Source organism: Electrophorus electricus, chromosome 11, assembly GCF_041902795.1.
Source record: "Electrophorus electricus isolate QZ-2024a chromosome 11, ASM4190279v1, whole genome shotgun sequence".
Lineage (NCBI taxonomy): Eukaryota > Metazoa > Chordata > Actinopteri > Gymnotiformes > Gymnotidae > Electrophorus > Electrophorus electricus.
The window spans coordinates 11,628,519-11,647,970 of record NC_137507.1 but is presented as its reverse complement, the minus strand read 5'-3'; the positions used below and the strand labels follow the sequence as shown (position 1 = coordinate 11,647,970).

General features: G+C 38.3%; 1 protein-coding gene across 1 annotated transcript; it reads left to right on the top strand.

Annotated features, from left to right (window-relative positions):
* The first annotated feature begins 4,381 nt into the window (after positions 1-4,381).
* LOC118241714 (antigen WC1.1-like) lies at positions 4,382-13,167 on the top strand. The gene is made up of 14 exons (XM_081723152.1): positions 4,382-4,724; positions 4,855-5,157; positions 5,401-5,712; positions 5,822-6,136; positions 6,239-6,571; positions 6,828-7,142; positions 7,565-7,870; positions 7,991-8,053; positions 8,264-8,578; positions 9,418-9,471; positions 9,565-9,708; positions 9,798-9,896; positions 12,753-12,821; positions 13,088-13,167. The coding sequence occupies exons 1-14, from the start codon at positions 4,382-4,384 to the stop codon at positions 13,165-13,167; spliced, it is 3,051 nt and encodes a 1,016-aa protein (XP_081579278.1).
* The last annotated feature ends 6,285 nt before the right edge of the window (positions 13,168-19,452 follow it).

Genomic DNA, 19,452 nt, shown 5'->3' with positions numbered 1-19,452 from the left:
AGGACAGTGGGGAACAGTGTGTGATGATGACTGGGATATGAGAGATGCTGCAGTGGTGTGTAGAGAGCTGGGTTGTGGGGAGCCTGTAGATGTACTGGGTAATTCTCACTTTGGACCAGGATCAGGAACAATCTGGATGGATGATGTGGACTGTACTGGATCAGAGTCTACACTGAAGAACTGTACATCAGCAGGTTGGGGTAAACATGACTGTAATCAAACCAAAAATGCTGGAGTCATCTGCTCAGGTAAGATGCTCTAAATCTCAATATAAAACTCAAATAATACAGTTTACTACTGAACATTTATTAATTTCCTTGCCTTTGTCATTTATGAATCTAAAAATATAATGCATATTATTGTATTCTTCCCACCTCCAACTCAAAATTTTCCATGACTTTTAAGGGTTGAGAGTTTAATGGCCCAACAAATACATTCATATTTCAACATGTGAATAATAATCATTAGGAAGCACTGAATTTTCTTTGTTCTTTTATGCTAATACTTTAGGGGTCAGATTGGTTGGTGGTCCTCGCTGCTCTGGGAGAGTAGAGGTGCTTCATGGGAAGCTCTGGGCCACAGTGTGTATTGAAGACTTTGACCAGCAGGATGCAGAGGTTGTGTGTAGAGACCTGGGCTGTGGGCTTCCTGTGGAGGTGCTGGGAGCAGCTGCTTTTGGCAGAGGGGAGGGCCAGGTGTGGACAGAGGAGCTTCAGTGTACAGGCAACGAATCCCAGATTCATCTCTGTCCAAAATCATCTACTCTCAAACATGACTGCTCGCATGACAATAATGTGGGATTGGTGTGTGCTGGTAAGAAATGCATGCATTCAGAGTTAATCTTGTATTTTTCTGACACTAATCATTTATGTTATTTACAATTTAAACCCATTGTTTTATGTATATTTTTTTCTATATATGAATTATATATCATTTTAGCATTTTCTCTTTGTAATGGTGATGCTGAAGCTGGGGAAGTGTTATGATTAATTTGCAGATTTATTTGCTGCGGAAATAGTTAAAGAACACAGAGCAACAATAAGTGGAGTCTTAACAAGTATAGAGGCAGAAAACCAGGGAATTATTCTATATCAGGGAGCAATGCCAAAACACAAATGGCTAAGATCACAAACCATTAAAAAAGGAGGGTCAGAAACAAAAAGAGCCAAATGCATCAGATAAACAGTTCAGGAATGCAGACAGAGAAAAGTGGCAAAACCTCATAATAAAATAAGCGAGTTTAAATAATACATTTAAAGAGTTCCAAACTGTTCTTAGTGTGCAGAGTTACAAACCATGGAAACCAGTCAGTATTCTGGAGCAGATGAGCTCTGGTGGTGGATGTGGGAAGTGTCTGAGGCCTCCATCTGGTGGCCTGTGTGTAACAACAGTGACTTACATGACAATTACGCATACACCTCTCCCCCAACTTAATCACTCTCTCTCACTCTCTCTCTCTCTCTCTCTCTCTCTCTCTCTCTCTCTCTCTCTCTCTCTCTCTCTCTCTCTCTTCGACATACAGACATGGTGAGGCTGGTGAATGGCAGCAGGCCTTGTACTGGGAGAGTGGAGGTTCTTCATAGAGGACAGTGGGGAACAGTGTGTGATGATGACTGGGATATGAGAGATGCTGCAGTGGTGTGTAGAGAGCTGGGGTGTGGGGAGGCTGTAGATGTACTGGGTAAAGCTCACTTTGGACCAGGATCAGGACCAATCTGGATGAATGAAGTGGCCTGTAGTGGATCAGAGTCTACGCTGAAGAACTGTGGCTCAAGTGGAAGGGTTAGTGACTGTCATCATGCAGGAGTTATCTGCTCAGGTAAATTATACTAATCTTTAGAATGGATATATTTACCTCGACTGGCATTTCTGCATATTTCCTAGCTTTCAGACTTTGTTATACCAGTTATGACATTAGACATTTTGTGCGTTTCAGTTGTATATTTGTTTAATAAAAGGAAAACATGGCATCATTCTCATTAGAAGCTTCTATGGACATGATCCTATGAATGTGACATGCTATGATAGATCAGTTGTTAACAATTCTTGTGGAGTTCCTTTTTCAGATAAAACAGCTGTGCTTTCTTTCTTCAGCATTTGTAAAGGAAATTTAATTATTCTTTGTCACTTATTAGACCACCCACAAAACCTATTTTCTAATAATATATTTATTATTTGCTGCCATTAATGAAGAATCATGCATTAACTAGATAGATAGATAGATAGATAGATAGATAGATAGATAGATAGATAGATAGATAGATAGATAGATAGATAGATAGATAGATAGATAGATAGATCACTTTATTTATTAATCCCAGGGGGAAATTGACATAGGCAAAGTGACAGTGCAATACAAACATTCACTGAGGTGTGTATATATGATTGTGCAGTGAATGCAGAAGAGAATGACAACAGAGTGGATATTAATAATAAGCACGATTATCTATTGCTCAATACCACTCAGTAGTGTCCCGACACAAAGAAGGATTGTACAGTGTGATCGCAGTTGGAACGAATGATCTCCTGTACCTCTACTTACTACAGCAGAGCAGAATGAGTCTGTGACTAAAAGATAATAAGCTAGCACTCATGACAACAGACTGGTAGAACATTGTCAGCATCTTGATGGACACATTAAAGGAACTGAGCTTCCTCAAAAAGTAAAATCTACTCATCACCTTCCTGTACACAGCTTCTGAGTTGCCCTTCCAGTCCAGTTTATTGTCAAGGATGACACCAAGGTATTTGTACGTTACCACCTGCTCAACATCCTGATCCTTGATGGTAATAGGACTGGTCGTTGTCCTCCTCCTCTTGAAATCTGCCACCATTTCCTTGGTCTTGTCCACATTGAGGAGCAGATGGTTCCTCTCACACCACTCTACAAAACTGTTAACCACATTTCTGTATTCTCCCTCCTTGATACATCCAACCATCGCAGAATCATCAGAAAACTTCTGGAGATGGCATAGGTCAGACCGGTACTGGAAGTCAGTAGTGTACACAGTGAATAGGAAAGGTGAGAGTACAGTTCCCTGTGCTGCTCCAATGTAACTGACCAAGACTTCAGATCGGCTTGCTCCCAGCTGCACGTACTGAGGTCTGTCAGACAGGTAGTCCTTGACCCAGGTGATCATGGACATGTCCACCTGCATTCTTTCCATCTTCTCCCCCAATCTGAGAGGTTGGATGGTGTTGAATGCGGTTGAGAAATCAAAAAAAGGTGATTCTTAACATGGTATTGTTCTGATCCAGATGTGCATGTGCCTTCTGCAGTAGGTAGATAACAGCATCATCCACACCTACCTGCTGCTGGTAAGCAAACTGCAGAGGGTCCAGGAAAGGGCTGACTATAGGTCTAAGATATGACAGCACTAGTCTTTCGAGGACCTTCATGACATGAGGTGTGAGCACCACCAGTCTGTAGTCATTCAAGGAAGAGGTAGTGGACTTCGTTGAAACAGGAACTAGGTAGGAGGTTTTCCACCACATTGGTGGTCCCCTGTTTAAGGCTCAGGTTATAGAGCTGCTGAAGGATCCCACACAACTGGGTTACACAAACTTTCAGTACCCTTGGGTTGATTCCATCCAGCCCTGCAGCTTTGTGGACTCTAAGATTTTCCAGCTGTCTTTTCACCTGGCTGGTTGTTACTTCTGGGTGGGGGAGTTGTGAAAGTTGTGACTCAACAGATAATGACTGTAGGGTGAGAGGGGGTGGGTGCTGATATTTAAGAGGTGTTGATGTTGAGGAAGTGGGGGAGATGCGTCTGCAGGTGTGGGCGTAGGGTGTTGTGCTGAACCGGTTAAAAAACACATTCAACTCATTGGCCTTGTCTTAACTGCCCCCAACAGTCTGTTGCCTTATTTTGAAGCCAGTGATCTGATTCATGCCTGTCCACACCTCCTTTGCATTCTGCTGAAGCTTCATCTCCAGCTTCCTTCTATAGCCTTCCTTGTTCTCCCGGAGTCTCACCTTAAGCTCTTTCTGCACCCCCTTCAATAGTTCCTTGTCCTTAAGTCTGAAAGGCTGTTTTTTCCTATTAAGAAGTTCCTTCAGGTTTTTGGTGACCCATGGCTTGTTGTTAGGAAAACAACGTACCCACCTGACAGGAACAATGAAGTCAGTGCAAAAGTTGATATAGTCGCTGATGCAGTCTGTGATACTGTGATAATGTCCTTGCCAGTTTGTAGTCTCAAAGCAAACCTGCAGAGCCTCCTCTGCCTCTGGTGACCATCTCTTTATTGACTTCTTTGCCACAGGTTGTCTTAAGACAACAGGCCAGTATGTGGGTGACAACAGAACCAGGTTATGGTCTGATATAGTCTAGTGAAATATTATAAAAAAATCAATAATGTAAGTAGTTTCTCTGTCACTAGAATGTGTTCCATGGTCTCTATTCCCCATACTAATATTTTAGGAGTGAGGCTGGTTGGTGGTCCTCACTGCTCTGGGAGAGTGGAGGTACTTCATGGGAAGGCCTGGACCACAGTGTGTGATGCTGACTTTGACCAGAAGGATGCAGAGGTTGTGTGTAGAGAGCTGGGCTGTGGGCCTCCTGTGGAGGTGCTAGGAGCAGCTGCTTTTGGCAGAGGGGAGGGCCAGGTGTGGACAGAGGAGCTTCAGTGTCGAGGCAATGAATCGGATATTTTCTCCTGTCCAACAATATCTGCAGTCAAACATGACTGCTCTCATGACAGTGATGTGGGATTGGTGTGTGCTGGTAAGAATTGTGTTTTTTAAACTGATTTCACATTTTACATAAAAAACATTTTCTGTGTTAAAAACCCAATGTACATGATCTGTCTATCTCTCTTTGTTACTCTATCATGTTCTTGTTCTTGGCCATACAGGCAGTGTGAGGCTGGTGGATGGTGGAAGTCGATGTGCTGGGAGAGTGGAGGTTCTTCATAGAGGACAGTGGGGAGCAGTTTGTGTTTTTGGTATAAGTACAATAGCTGCAGTAGTGGTGTGTAGAGAGCTGGGCTGTGGAGAGTTTCTGAGTATTAACGCAGGTTACATACCAGGGTCAGGACCAATTTGGATGAGTCATGTGGACTGCAGTGGAACTGAGTCTACAGTGAAACACTGTGGATCATTGGGCTGGGGTGAACATAGCTGTCTTCATTATTATGATGCTGAATTAATCTGCTCAGGTATGTTGAAATCAGTGTGTATATTCAATCAGTCTGTTTTCTATTAATCTCTTTTAGAATGATTTGTATAAACATCTGATAAATATCATATTTGTGATTAATTCTGGACCCATCATCCACAGAACATAGATGAGATCATTCTGACTTTAAATATCGTAGTATGTTTTAATTAACTGAATGATTATAGACCATTCATTCTTATATGTGTTGTCCATGGTATTAACGATGTTACTTTACACACAGGTCACAAAATGCCCAGACTTACAGATGGTCCTCACCTGTGTTCTGGGAGAGTAGAGGTGCTTCATGGGAATACCTTGGCCACAGTGTGTGATGCTGACTTTGACCAACAGGATGCAGAGGTTGTTTGTAGAGAGCTGGGATGTGGGCATCCTATGAAGGTGCTGGGAGCAGCTGCTTTTGGCAGAGGGGAGGGTCAGGTGTGGACAGAGGAACTTCAGTGTAGAGGCAACGAATCTGAGATTTCTCTCTGTCCAACATCTTCAGTCAAACAGAACTGCTCCCATTACAATGATGTGGGACTAATATGTTCAGGTTAAGTGTTTGTCATTTTTCTGCCAGAAATATATCGTAACTATGAGATACTAAGATAAGCTTTGTTCTTATCATTTTAGAGATCTGTAATCAGTTCTGTGTTTTACAGGTCACACAGCAGTGCGTCTGTTGAATGGCTGGGACTACTGTTCTGGTCGAGTGGAGCTCCTGTACCTCAGTGACTGGGGCTCAGTTTGTGGGGCTAGCTGGGATATGAAAGCTGCCAGTGTCCTCTGTGGACAGCTGAAGTGTGGGAGTGCTGTGGCTTTGTTGGCAGCGGATTGGTTTGGGGAGGGGAGTGGCCACATCTGGGCTGATGTTTTTGATTGTCATGGGAATGAGACACACCTGTCAGAATGTCCCATCTCATCATGGAGTCGAGCAGCATGCTCTCATAAACAGGCTGCTGGAGTCATCTGCAATGGTGAGCTCTTCCATTCATGTTCACCACATTAGTGAAATTAGTGATGTTTTGCATGCTAAAATAAGCTTATTAATTTACATGTTTAATTATATTCCCATTCAGGTTCCTCTCAGGCCTTTCATGAGGGGCAAGTGCGGTTGTCTGGAGGGAGGGAGTGTGAGGGGCAGGTTGAGGTTTACTTCAGCCAGGACTGGAGGAGAGTTCTCCTGGACTCCTGGAGTGTGCCTGAGGCCTCAGTGGTCTGCAGACAGCTGGGCTGTGGCTCTGTGCTGAACTTCTCCAGCTCCTCTCCATCCAGTCCTGATCAACACAGCCACATCTGTGTGACGGGTTTCAATTGTTCTGGGAGTGAAGCTCATCTGGGGAACTGCAGCAGTGCAAACCTCCTCAACCTCTCCTGCAGCTCCATGGAACAGCTGTCAATCACCTGCTCTGGTATGTGTTACATTAACCTAAAAACTGGTAATTCTTAACAAAATTAATGACATGCTTGCCTAATCTACTCTAAAATTGTACACCAGTTGTGTGAGGATTAATGACTTTTATTTCACATTAACAAAAATAATAACCTGGTGTTCTTATTTTGGTGGAACAATTCTATGTAAATCAAAACCAGAGTTTCAACTGTCTGAACTGTTCTGGACAATTAAGGTGACTGTGTGTGTATACACTTAGTGTGTGTGTGTTTCAGCCCACTCCTCCATCAGGCTGGTTGGATCTGGGGGAGACTGTGCAGGAAGGCTGGAGGTTTTCCTCAGTGGATCGTGGGGGACAGTGTGTGATGACTCATGGGATATTGAGGATGCCCAGGTGGTGTGCAGGCAGCTGCAGTGTGGAGTGGCCCTCAGTGCCCATGTACCAGCCTGGTTTGGTCCTGGAACTGGGCCCATATGGCTGAATGAGGTGCAGTGTGAGGGGAACGAGACGTCCCTGTGGAACTGCAGGTATCAGTCTGGAGGAAAGCATGACTGCAGACACAAGGAGGATGTAGGTGTCGTGTGCTCAGGTGGAGTATGCTGACTGCAGCTGTTCTTGAATTTGATTTGCTTGTCTTTTCTTCTTTAAAGTGTATAGTGATAACATAAAATGTAACACCAGTTGCACAGTTCAAAGGCAAGTGTCAAATGTAAAAGTCTATGACATTAAGCATACAAGAATGATATCTAATAATTCTGACAGAAGATAACCCAAAACTTCACCAAAGCAGTGTCATATTTAATAATGCTCATTTTAATTTGCTTTTAGCTATTTAAGTTTTATGTTAAGAAAGCTAAGTTTCATATGGGTTTAAAGAAACATAAAAAAAACAGTAATTAAGACACTGATGGCAACTGTGCATTTATACTGTGGGTAGAGTGAGCTCTTGTAGAACGGTCTAAGAATCATAAAGATTAACAAAACAGTTGTCTGCATATTTTCTCTCACCAGAGTTTAAAGAGATCAGACTCACTGAGGGGTGTAAAGGGAATCTGGAAGTGTTCTACAATGGGACCTGGGGGAATGTGTGTGTGAATGAGATGAATGAAGAAACAGCAAGTTTGATCTGTCAAGAGCTGAACTGTGGGAAAACAGGCAGGGAGTCTGGGGCCAGAGCAAGAGTGGAATCATCTCCTAACTGGCTGGATCAGGTGAAATGTAGGAAACATGACTCCACTCTATGGCACTGCCCATCTGACCCCTGGGGGCACAACAAGTGTGATAATGACAAGGAGGTGGCTCACATTACCTGTTCAGGTAGGCAGATTCTCCCTGCATGTAAAGATTCTTGCAGATATCAAGTAGCTGAGAAGTTAATCATTAAATGCTCATGAGCGTTAAATCTGCAATCATAATTTCTTACCATACTCACAGAAGAGCAGAAACATTTACAAAAACATGTGAAATGCTCTTCATTTCCCCATCAAAGCCAGTGCTCAGGTAAGGATGCATTAATTAATGAGAGCATTAAATCAAAATTCTTCCAATATCTTACCCATCATTGCAAATTTTAATGGATTAATCAACATCAATACTTCACACAGTCAAAGTTGTCACGAAATGTGGTATCTGCTGAACCCAGACAGTTATGTTACTACCCTAACTGTCCTGTGCAGTATTTTCTCCTCATGTCATATGTCTGTGGTATAGTTCCGCTGCCTCTCAGGCTGAGTGGACCAGAGGGAAGCTGCTCTGGGAGGCTGGAGGTTTATCATAACGCTGCGTGGGGCTCCATCTGTGATGATCAGTGGGACATCAGGGATGCTGAGGTGGTCTGCCGACAGCTGGGCTGTGGGAAGGCACTGAGTGCTAATGGGAGTGCTGCCTTTGGTGCTGGTGAAGGGGCGATCTGGTTGAACAGAGTGGAGTGTAGAGGGGATGAAATTCACCTGTGGGACTGCAGTTATTCACTGAAGAACCACACTGACTGCTCCCACAAAGAGGATGCTGGCATCATTTGTGCAGGTTAGAGGAGACCTCAGACAGGGTTTTGGATTCAATAAATAACTCCTTTGACAAATTCAGTAGCTGAAAAATAGAAATTGTGCTTGCAGTGTTTTGATGGGTTTTTTTTTTTAGTTTGTAGGCTAATTACACCTTGTTATGTATCTCTGGGTGTTGTACCTGGTGATGAGGGATACACCTGTGCAGCACATCATCAATTATTAATGTTGCTGTAAGCAAGGACTCTCATTGGGTGGACGTTTTGTCACTGAGCCCTCTGTCCTCACATCTCATCCTTGCATCTCTTTGTCACATCCCCAGAGGGAGGAGTTAAGTCATGAGGAAGAGGTGCAAAGAAGTGAGAACAGTTAAAGAAATGAGAAGAACCTAGTAATTAAGTTCTTCCCTCCTAACTAATGTATAGCCCTGAAAATACATGTCCTTATACATTGAAGTAGCATTAGTATATAGTCAAATCTGAATAAAAAAATGAGCAAATATAAATGTCATCCGCAGCTTCATTATTCATGAATTGCTTTTTGGCTTACCAGAACTGCCAAACTCACAATTAAATATTGACATTTGGTCCGTGACAATGTACACCAGTGACAATGATAAATGTTTTCAATAACCTGAGAAATGCTGGATTTTTCAGGTAAATCGTTATCATCATTGAGTGTCAACATGAATAACAACAATAATAATAATAATATCAAAAATGTCTAGAAAGAAATGTAATTTAAATGATATAACAGACATATACTTGCTAGGGTAAGTTAGAGAATAAAGCTAATTAATTTGATTTTGTATGTTTGTGTGAGTTCTGTGTCCACCTAACTGATTTGGTTCTCTATTTCTAGACATCTCCCTGACCCCTGTGATTACAAGCAAAGTAACCACCAACTCCATCTCAGGTCCTCTTTTCATTCCTCTGCCTCATTTTTTTTTTTAATGTTCAAATGAAAAATACTGTTTATACACGTTCTCCTTTGCAATTTCCTGTCCAGTTGGTAAATCTGAGATGACAACCAGTCGACCTCTACCTCGACCAGTTACCTCTTCTGTGGTCCTGCTGGTACTGGGAGTGCTGCTCTTCCTGGCCTTAGTGCTTCTCTCTGGGCTGGTTTACCAGAACAGAGTGCTCAGGAGAGGTAGGGAACATTCACATATAATCTATGGTTTCAGACATTTTACACCATTCATTTGCTGGAGCCATGTTTCCTCATGTCTTCACACCCAGTGCTCTATAAGAGGAGGTGTAAGACTTTGCCTGAAGTAATCTATGAGGAGATTGACCACAGAATCACCAGTGAAAAAACTCCCATCTCTGTTCAAAAGGGTGAGTAATATGGAGGGTAATATTGCAGGCAATCCTAGTGTGTATGACACAGAGATAAAATAAAAAGACAGAGTGAGAGAAAAATGAGAGCTTGTGTGTTATATTTGTTATTTTGAAGCTGTGTGACTGTATCGCACTCTTTTCATACCTTATGACATTTCACATCTTGCTGCTCACTGCATTAAGAGATCTGAGCAGTATCATAATAAATGTTTGCTTGTAAGGCAAGGCATGTTTTAATATGTAGTACCTTTCATGCACAATAGGAATTCAAAGTACTTTACTCAAATGTATAGAAACATTGAGTGGAAAAAAGTTTTAAATAAAGGCTGAGATCTGTCACCTCAGAAAGGGCTTTAAAAAATAGGAGTAGATTTAAAGTAAAGTAAAATTACAAATTAAAAGATAAAGATACAAGAAAACAAGAACATTGTCAATCTAAACAATAACATTTGGGGTATATCTAACATCAGGAAGGTTGTGATTGCATTTAGCATTATACTGTCTAAAAGTTGCCTCACCATATTTGGTTCTGATTCTAGGCAGCATTAGCTGATTAGCCTGACTGGCCTATTGGGTTTGTACTCTTCCAGTAGATCAGAGATGTATTTTGGTTCTAGGCCATTCAGTGATTTATATACAATTGTTTGTATATAAATATATTTAGAAATACCAAAAATGAGGAACTTTGAAATGAATTGCTAGTGGATGTAAGAATGTGAAAACTGGAATCAATGTCTTCAACTCTATTTGTTTTGTTAAGATTTCTGGCAGCTGCCTTTTAAATAAGAATAACAGTTTGTGAACTTGTTTAGGCCAGTATAAAGACTAGTGCAGTAATTTTGTCTGTAGGACAAGATATACTTCATTGGTATGTTGGACTCTATCCTACTTTACTGTACTAGGATATTCTATGAGTAAATGACAGCACTTTTGTAAGTCGCTCTGGATAAGAATGTCTGCTAAATGCCATAAATGGAAATGTAGGAGAAAAATGCAGGTATTTAGTTTCTCTATGTCCTGTTTAGACATTAAATGTTTACCCTTTTAACTATCTAAAGAATATATCAGTCATTCTTTGTTATTGATTTGATGTAACTGTTGAAGTTCTGATCTGAATCAACATTCTGATTTCTGACTTTAGCTTTAGTCTTCAGGGCTCTGGTGTCAAGATAAGAACTGACTTCAAGTCAGTCATTGCTGTTAATGGCCAAATGTAATCTCCTGTCTTTTCTTTGTTCAATTTGGTGCCTTTCCAGTTGTTTATCTCTAGGCACTTTTTTTTACATGCTGAATATGTAAGTGATGTAAAGTAATATATTTAAAGAATGATCTTCTAAACTGAGAGACACAGAGAATTAAGGACATAGCCCAGCCCCTTTGTTTTCCATTTCTGTTGCTCCATTCCCTGCTCTCTGTAAGGTGGTCTCAATCCCAGGTCAGCTGGGTGATATCAACAGCCTACTGGGTGAGCAACCACGCTCTAACAATGGTGGGCCCGTTTGCCGAACAGTTAGACCCTGGGTCAGGTAAAACAAAAGAAAAAAAAAACTAAACACCACAGCGAGCGTGGAAAAAAGGGAGAATAAAGGACGCCAGGGGAAGAAATGGCAACCTCGATGCACTGGGGAAAACTCAAACTAAAACTTCCCAAACAAAACCACAAAACAGGGAGGAACTTGAATGGCTAAGGGAAGCATCTGGAAAAAGACAGACTTGAGAGGGAAAACTGGAAAGAGGAGGGGACATGTGAAAACACAGACACCCTCACAGCACAGAAGTGAGGTGTTGTTCGAGAGCTCAGACCTCAATACCTTAAGTTACCAGCTAGGAGCTTAGCTCAGAACTTTGGCAAAGACCCAGCACTGAATGACTGGTTCACTGGGCTTATATAAGGTTTAGCCCAACTGTTGGGTGTTAAGCCTGATTAGTGGTGTGGTTGACTCAAGGCCTCCCTCTGGTGGCTGGAAGGGGCCTCAGCCTGGTGCCAACCCTTACACTCTCTGTCTCTCTTACTACTTCTACCTGTTCTGCATATGCTTTCTCTCTTCTTCTTCTCTTCTCACTCTTGTTCCCTGCTCTCTCATTTGTCATGTATTAAATGTAAATTACTTTTTCACATGTTACATTTAAGAATTTACATTTCATTTTAATACTATTTTCACATGTTCTCATCAAATAATCTTATGAAATGTTTCCTTTGAGAGAGAAAACTACATGTGAATTGTGATTTTGTTTTTGCATCACCAGTTCATGCTAATTAAATAACACAAATGTGCAAAATGAATAGTTTACTGCTTATATTTCTCATTTTAAGCTTGTTATCTAGTTAGCAGTGCCCCCTTGTTAACTTAATCAGTGCCTTCATTTTAATGGTTCAATATGTGTTTTTTGGTAAGTGAAATGGTTATATGTGAGTACATTTTAAATGATCATTACCTTGTCTTCTGACTTGCTTTTAAATACTGGAATCACTATTATTATTGTTAGCTGCTCAAGTGTTTGGAAAGATACTGGGTCATTATGGGACCTGTAGTCCCTGTAGTGAATTTATATGGTATAGTTCTACTCAACAAGGTTAAAATATAAAGCATTATGGATTTTGTACTGAATTTTAGCTCAGTGACTTTTACCAGTGATTATAGTGGGGCATGGAAACATTTCAGTGGGGCACATGCTCCATTAAACTGGGTCTAGTGACACCCCTGGATTATTGTATTTGTATTGTATGGAAACATGGCAGTCAATTGGACAAATATTCTGTTGTTCTCACAGCTCATTATTATCCCTGACGGAAGATGCTCGTGATTTCCTGTTTCAAGCATGTTTCATGATTGCTCTGTTCTCTTCTGACAGAATATATCGACTCAGAGGCTCAGCATTCTGGTTATGAAGATGTTGGTAAAGAGCTTCTCTCAGATAAGGGTGGGATTACATCTCAGAGAAATATTAGAATTGATAGAAATCATAGTGTTCGTTAATAATCTTATACTTCCAATCAATGCTGTTTTGTCGTAAACATACAACTTTTTAAAAACTCCTTAGTCAGTGTGCTGTGGGTGCCAGATGTGGTACCTTGTGGATGTGTTACTTTGTAGAGTTTTGGTGACTGTTCTCATAGACAATTCTCTTTGGATGCAACATGTATCTTAATATAATTTACAAGAAATTCACTTTTCTTTCAGTTACAGCAAAATCTGTCAGTGAAGAAAAGACTGAGTATTATGATGATGCTGTCACCAGTAGTGGTCTGTCAATTACATTTGTTTAATTCCTCACTTCATTAAAATGAAAGAGATGATGATGACTGAAATTACTCCATCAGCTAATTTTATTTGATTTAGGTGGTCTAGGGACAGAAAATCCACAGGATAATTACAATGACATCACACATGGACAGACACCTGATACTGTAGCAAGTATGCTTGAATAAAACCCCCTTGCTTCTGGAAAATGTAGTTCTACTAATAATTTTATTACTCACACTACTGCCCAAATAGGTAACTAATTTGCTGTCAATTTGCAACACTGATACAACTTCAACCTTGTGCAGCTTTGCCTTGTAACATTGACAGTGATACATATACTATCAATTATTTTTCTTAAGCTATTTTTGTTAATTTTACATCAATTTGCACTGTAAATTTTAAACACATAAAATAACACTCAATGACACTGATGTCTGATAGCATTTATCTTGTGTTTTGATAGAGGATGTCATGGAGATCTATGATGATGCTGTTACTGTTGGACCAAACTCGCATGTTACAACAGGTTGGTTTCTCTTAATTCTTGTGCTTAGAATTCCTTTCATTTTATCACATTAATAATGTCAGACTTGTTGCTCAGTGGCATTAAAACTTGTTTACATGTGTTGGTGTGGCTCTCACTGCAGAGTACTATGATGATGTCATCTCACCTGGACAAGATTCTTTAAGTGGTACAGGTGAGAATACAGTGGTGGTTTAGGTGGAGCCCATTATAACAGGTTTCTATTTCTCTTTACTTGCACATTCCAGCTGCACTGCTTATTAATAATAAGAGAGACTGGCCTTTCCGTATCATCTGACACATGATGTATTGTAGTGTAATGATAATGTGTGCTGTGAGAATACTGACCAATCTAAAACATTATAGACATGTGATCTGTGTGCTTTGAAGAATCACCAAATCTAAAAAGCATCAATAATGTATGTTTTAAAAAAAAGTTTAACTGTATTAGATCATCTGTTTAACACTTTGTTTTGTTACATTGCAAGGCATCCTGTATTTGGAACATACAGAAATATTAATTTGCAAAACTAAATTGGTATTTTTACTCTTGTTCTTTTACTTGCAGACTATGATAACCTGTAAGACACAGAGGAAAGGCTTCAGTCAGAGAAAACCTCATGAGAGTGCTTTTTCTCAGGAAATGACATTTGACTTCTTAAAACTCAAATAGTGTTTAGATAACAAATGGTTCAATGTCTTGCTTCACCCTTTTGACAGAACACATTTTTGAAAATCATTTTAAACATAAAAGCATCACAGAAATACAATATTAACCCTTTTATATACATATATTACATGCATGATGTTGAATTTGGTAGCTTGAAATGGCTGATGTATGTTATTTGTTGCAAGGGCTCATTTATCAGTATTCAGTGCATGTGCTCCCTGGAAATCAAACCCATGACCATGGTGATATTAGCACCATGTTCATAAGATTATTATGGGTTTATACGGTTTTATACACAGTTAGCCACCATTTAGATTCTGTTTTGTTCTTGTTTTGTATAAAGATGCACACCTTACTCTGTATAGGCCTACAACAAAGTCATCAGTGTTAAAGGATGGGTTCACTACTGAATCCTATAAATATGCACAATAGATACCTTGACCTGCCTTGACAACAGCCTTGTGAGTAAAAGCTTTGGAATTAATAAAAGGTTATTACACAATTACGATTGGCTTTCATTTCTGTGCGTTTTGTCCTGTGCTCATAAAGAACTCACATTGTACAAGCTAAAAGTAGAATATTTCTGATTAAAACAACTAATGTTCCATTTAATGTCTGTTTTATTACTGGCCTTCCCATAGACAGCCAACTAATAACTGTTTCACATCTTTAAACTAGATGTCACTTTGTAACAGAATTATTAATGAATAATGTTCTACTTTCACAGTCAGTGCTGTATTGTCATAAACATACAACTTTTTAAATTCTTTCTCAGCAAAATATGTCAGTGAAGAAAAGAGTATTATGATGATGCCATCACCAGCAGTGGTCTGACAAGTAAGTTTGTTTAATTCGTCAATTCATTAAAATTAAAGAGATGATTACAGAAATTACTGTATCAGATCATTTTTCTTTCTTACTTTTTAATCTGTTTAGAGGGAAATTGTGCTAAAAATAAATATAAAAGCACACTGACATATTTGGAATTAATAAAAGCATATTTTACACAGTCTGTGTGGATTTCATTGTCCAATGTATCAGATCAGTGAATAGTTGAATGAGGCAGGGCCCATACAGCTCTTCTGTAGTTACACTTAGAGTTACACTTAGAGCTGTGCATATGCATGTCCATGTAAAGACTTTTTATGTTGCTGTTGTCATTTTAGTTGCTAACTTACTGATCATCAAACATCTAAACATTTAACCTGGACTGATAAATTGTACTAAAGTGGCCTTTTTAGTATCAGCACCTTTGCTGCAATTATAAATTGTGCTATAAAACATTGGTGTGACTTATCAAAACACAACACAAAAATGCTGCATGTTTATTCACAAATAAACAAATATTCTTCATCAGATAAGCCCACAGAAAGAACACACAGATCAGGGACACTGTCCTAACACTCTAATTATTGCCATTATTGCCAGCAATGGGTATTCATGTAAAGTGTGAACACATTATCGCCAGACGCATATTTATAGGGTTTTTCTACCTACTTATTCCAACTACCTTCACCTAATAACACATTGTAATAACACAGTGTAATAATACATTTTAATAACAATGTAATTATGTATTGTAATAACACTTTTTAATAACACATTGTAATTACATATAGCAATAACAATACATTTTATTAACACCATGTAATAACAATGATAATAAAGTTAATGAGAGGACAAAAAAAAATTATATATATATATATATATATATATATATATATATATATATATATATATATATATATATACAATAAAAGTGAAACTGTTTTAGGTGACATTATATCTATCTATCTATCTATCTATCTATCTATCTATCTATCTATCTATCTATCTATCTATCTATCTATCTATCTATATATCTATATATATATATATATATTAGATAGATAGATAGATAACACAATGTAATAACATTTTATTAACACCATGTAATAACAGCAATAATAATAAAGTTAATGAGAGGACAAAACAAATATATAAATATTTGTTATAGATAGATAGATAGATAGATAGATAGATAGATAGATAGATAGATAGATAGATAGATAGATAGATATAATGTCACCTAAAACAGTTTCACTTTGATTTATTGTATATATATCTGATATCTATCTATCTATCTATCTATCTATCTATCTATCTATCTATCTATCTATCTATCTATCTATCTATCTATCTATCTATCTATATATATATATATATATATATTTGTTTTGTGTAGATAGATAGATAGATAGATAGATAGATAGATAGATAGATAGATAGATAGATAGATAGATAGATAGATAGATAGATAGATAGATAGATAGATAGATATAATGTCACCTAAAACAGTTCCACTTTGATTTATTGTCTACATTAATTGTATCAAATATAACTACTACAATGCATTGGACAGTGGACCTTGGTAGGAAACAGCTTCCTGTTGACAGTAATATGTTCTTCTGGCTTGTAACACATATTACAGTTACATACAAAACATTGCCAAATGTAATGTTGCAGCAAATCTGTAAAGCTTCACACATTTGACCCAGGTGTCATCAAAGGACAACTGCTGCAATCTTCGGAGATTCTATGCTGTATGAAGAGAAGTAAAAAAATAAATGTAAATTGCACATAATAAATAGCAGTCAAATTTCAAAATGTTTTTTTTTTCTAAACACCAGCAAAAGCTCACAAAAAAGGTACTTCACAAACAAGAGATATGATATGCAAGGTGCCATATCTCTTGAAAAAAGTCTATCTATCTATCTATCTATCTATCTATCTATCTATCTATCTATCTATCTATCTATCTATCTATCTATCTATCTATCTATCTATCTATCTATCTATTTCTCTCTCTCTCTCTAATATATATATATATATTCCTTCTGCTACATTTAAATTTTTTTTTTTTTACATTTTGTATGTTTTGCCAAAAGCTGTCAACTGTGGGATCTGCTTTGCTTCAGTTGACCTACATAATGAACAGCGAACGTTTTCTGGCGTGGGACTCAAATTATTACATTTATGAAAAGTAGCTTGCAATATATACTTTTCTGTGAGGTTCACACATCACATGAACTGTAAAATCAGCTCGTGCTCCTAATATGTGCATGATTAATTAGAAAGTAAATAAGAAAGTAATAAGAAAGTAAAATGTGGTTAGATATCAATTATATTCTAAGAAAAAAAAATGGCTAGCTAGCTACGTAGCTATAAACTACAAGCACTAGAAACATAAATGCAGCAGCTGAACTGAACTCAGGGTGTGCAGGAAGGCATGCCCTATGTTGTTGCATATTTTCAAGATTCTAAAGGTTCTGAGGTTATAGAAATTAAGGTTTATTATTGATTTTACATATTGATATTTATTTTGACCACATACAGATGCATTTGTTAGCTGGGCAATGAAGCATATCTAGCTACATAGCCAGCCAGTCTGACTAATTGGTCACATAATTACAGTGTAAATATAATGAAAAGTAAAATGTCTAGTAAGTGACCTTGGGCAAGAGCTTGGAATATTCCCAGAAACTGTACTAATCACAAAATGATTACCAAATCCAGTGTGATACTTGTGTGTTATGTCATATACACAATGTTTAGCTGATATGAAAAACCTTATGTAGCTTAAACATAACACATGAACTAAGTAGGACAAAGACCCAGAGCAAAGAAAAAGCTGTTTGTAAGAATTTCTGCATGCTGAATCCAAATATGTTTTTAGAATTTCTCTATTAACCTTTTGTTGTTGTTGTTGGTCTTGTTGTTGTTGTTGTCGTCGTTCCATTATATTTGCATCTACATGTATAGCATTTAGCAGAAATCTACCAAAGTGCTTTTAGTTGTCTACTTAACTGTACCAAGAAAAGTGCAGGCAAACTATTACTGGAGAAATGTTCAAGATTGTACATATTAAATTTAAATGTAATAACAGCCTTATTTATTAATAAGTAACATATACTTCATGTAAAATTCACTTAAAAACCTTGAAACCTTGAAAGAAACATCTTTAAAAGTGATTTGAATTCAGTGTAAAAATTATGAGGGCCTCATATTTTATTTTGAGGGACACACAAGTAATATTGTTGCCTTGTGTTAGTAAATGATTTCCAGTGAAGAAACTCACAACTTGAGTAGTCTTTTTAACATATACTTTATTACTTTCACTAAAGTAATAATTTAAATGAGTACTTTTATTTCTACTTGAGCAATTTTTATTTTAAAGTAACAGTACTTTTACTTGAGCAGAATTTTTGGTTACTTCACGCACTTCTGTTGGTGTGTAGTGGGTAGAACAGCGATCTACTGCAGAAATTCACAAGAAGAAAAATGATAAGGTCAACATTAAATTGATGTGAAATTACAGTTGCATGCACTAATGAGAAAAAATGCAGAAGAGCTATCAGGCTATCAGTGTAAATAAGTCGGTAAGTAACTGAGGGAGCCATACTGAACAGAGTCAGAGAGAGAGAGAGAGAGAGAGAGAGAGAGAGAGAGAGAGAGAGAGAGAGAGAGAGAGAGTGTTTGTATGTGTGGTGTGTTGGGGTGCTTACAGTACAGCTGAGAACCAAGAACATGACGAACAAGGCAATGCATATTGTCTCCCTAAGAGAGACACTGTCGGTATGGCAATGGAAGAAAAAATATTAAATGCTTTCATCTTCAGTAAACCTATCTGTCATATCCCTGCATATCTGTAAAAACAGCATATAAAATACATCAAACACAAAAAATTACCCCAAACAATTGAACCGCAGCTCCACAGTATTTTTAATGAAAATGTACGCTTACAGCAGACTCTCACAAAGCCCTGTGAGCAATTTCTTTGAAAGTGCTTTGAACTAAACAGCTAACTGCATCACTTTCTAAATGTTGCTGCAGCCTTCTGTGTGTCTTGTGGCCATTTCCAATAGGATTCCATGTAAAGTAGGTAGTGGGGGTGGAATGCTGCAAAGACTCTATGTCACCCTCTGGTGGTGTAAACACCTTAGCTGTTATATATAGATAGATATTGTTTTAATCCTTTTGCCACTGCCTAGTCTGTGACCACAGGACCACTGCGGACAATGAGACTGCAATAATCATGCTATGGTAGTGAGTGCTGTGCTGCTATGAGCTTATAAA

Excerpts from the sequence above, each read along its gene's own strand:
- LOC118241714 (XM_081723152.1), top strand. The coding sequence starts at position 4,382 with ATGTGTTCCATGGTCTCTATTCCCCATACTAATATTTTAGGAGTGAGG. Across the intron at positions 6,137-6,238 it reads TGCTGGAGTCATCTGCAATG|GTTCCTCTCAGGCCTTTCAT; the intron begins GTGAGCTCTTCC and ends ATTCCCATTCAG. Across the intron at positions 6,572-6,827 it reads GCTGTCAATCACCTGCTCTG|CCCACTCCTCCATCAGGCTG; the intron begins GTATGTGTTACA and ends TGTGTGTTTCAG.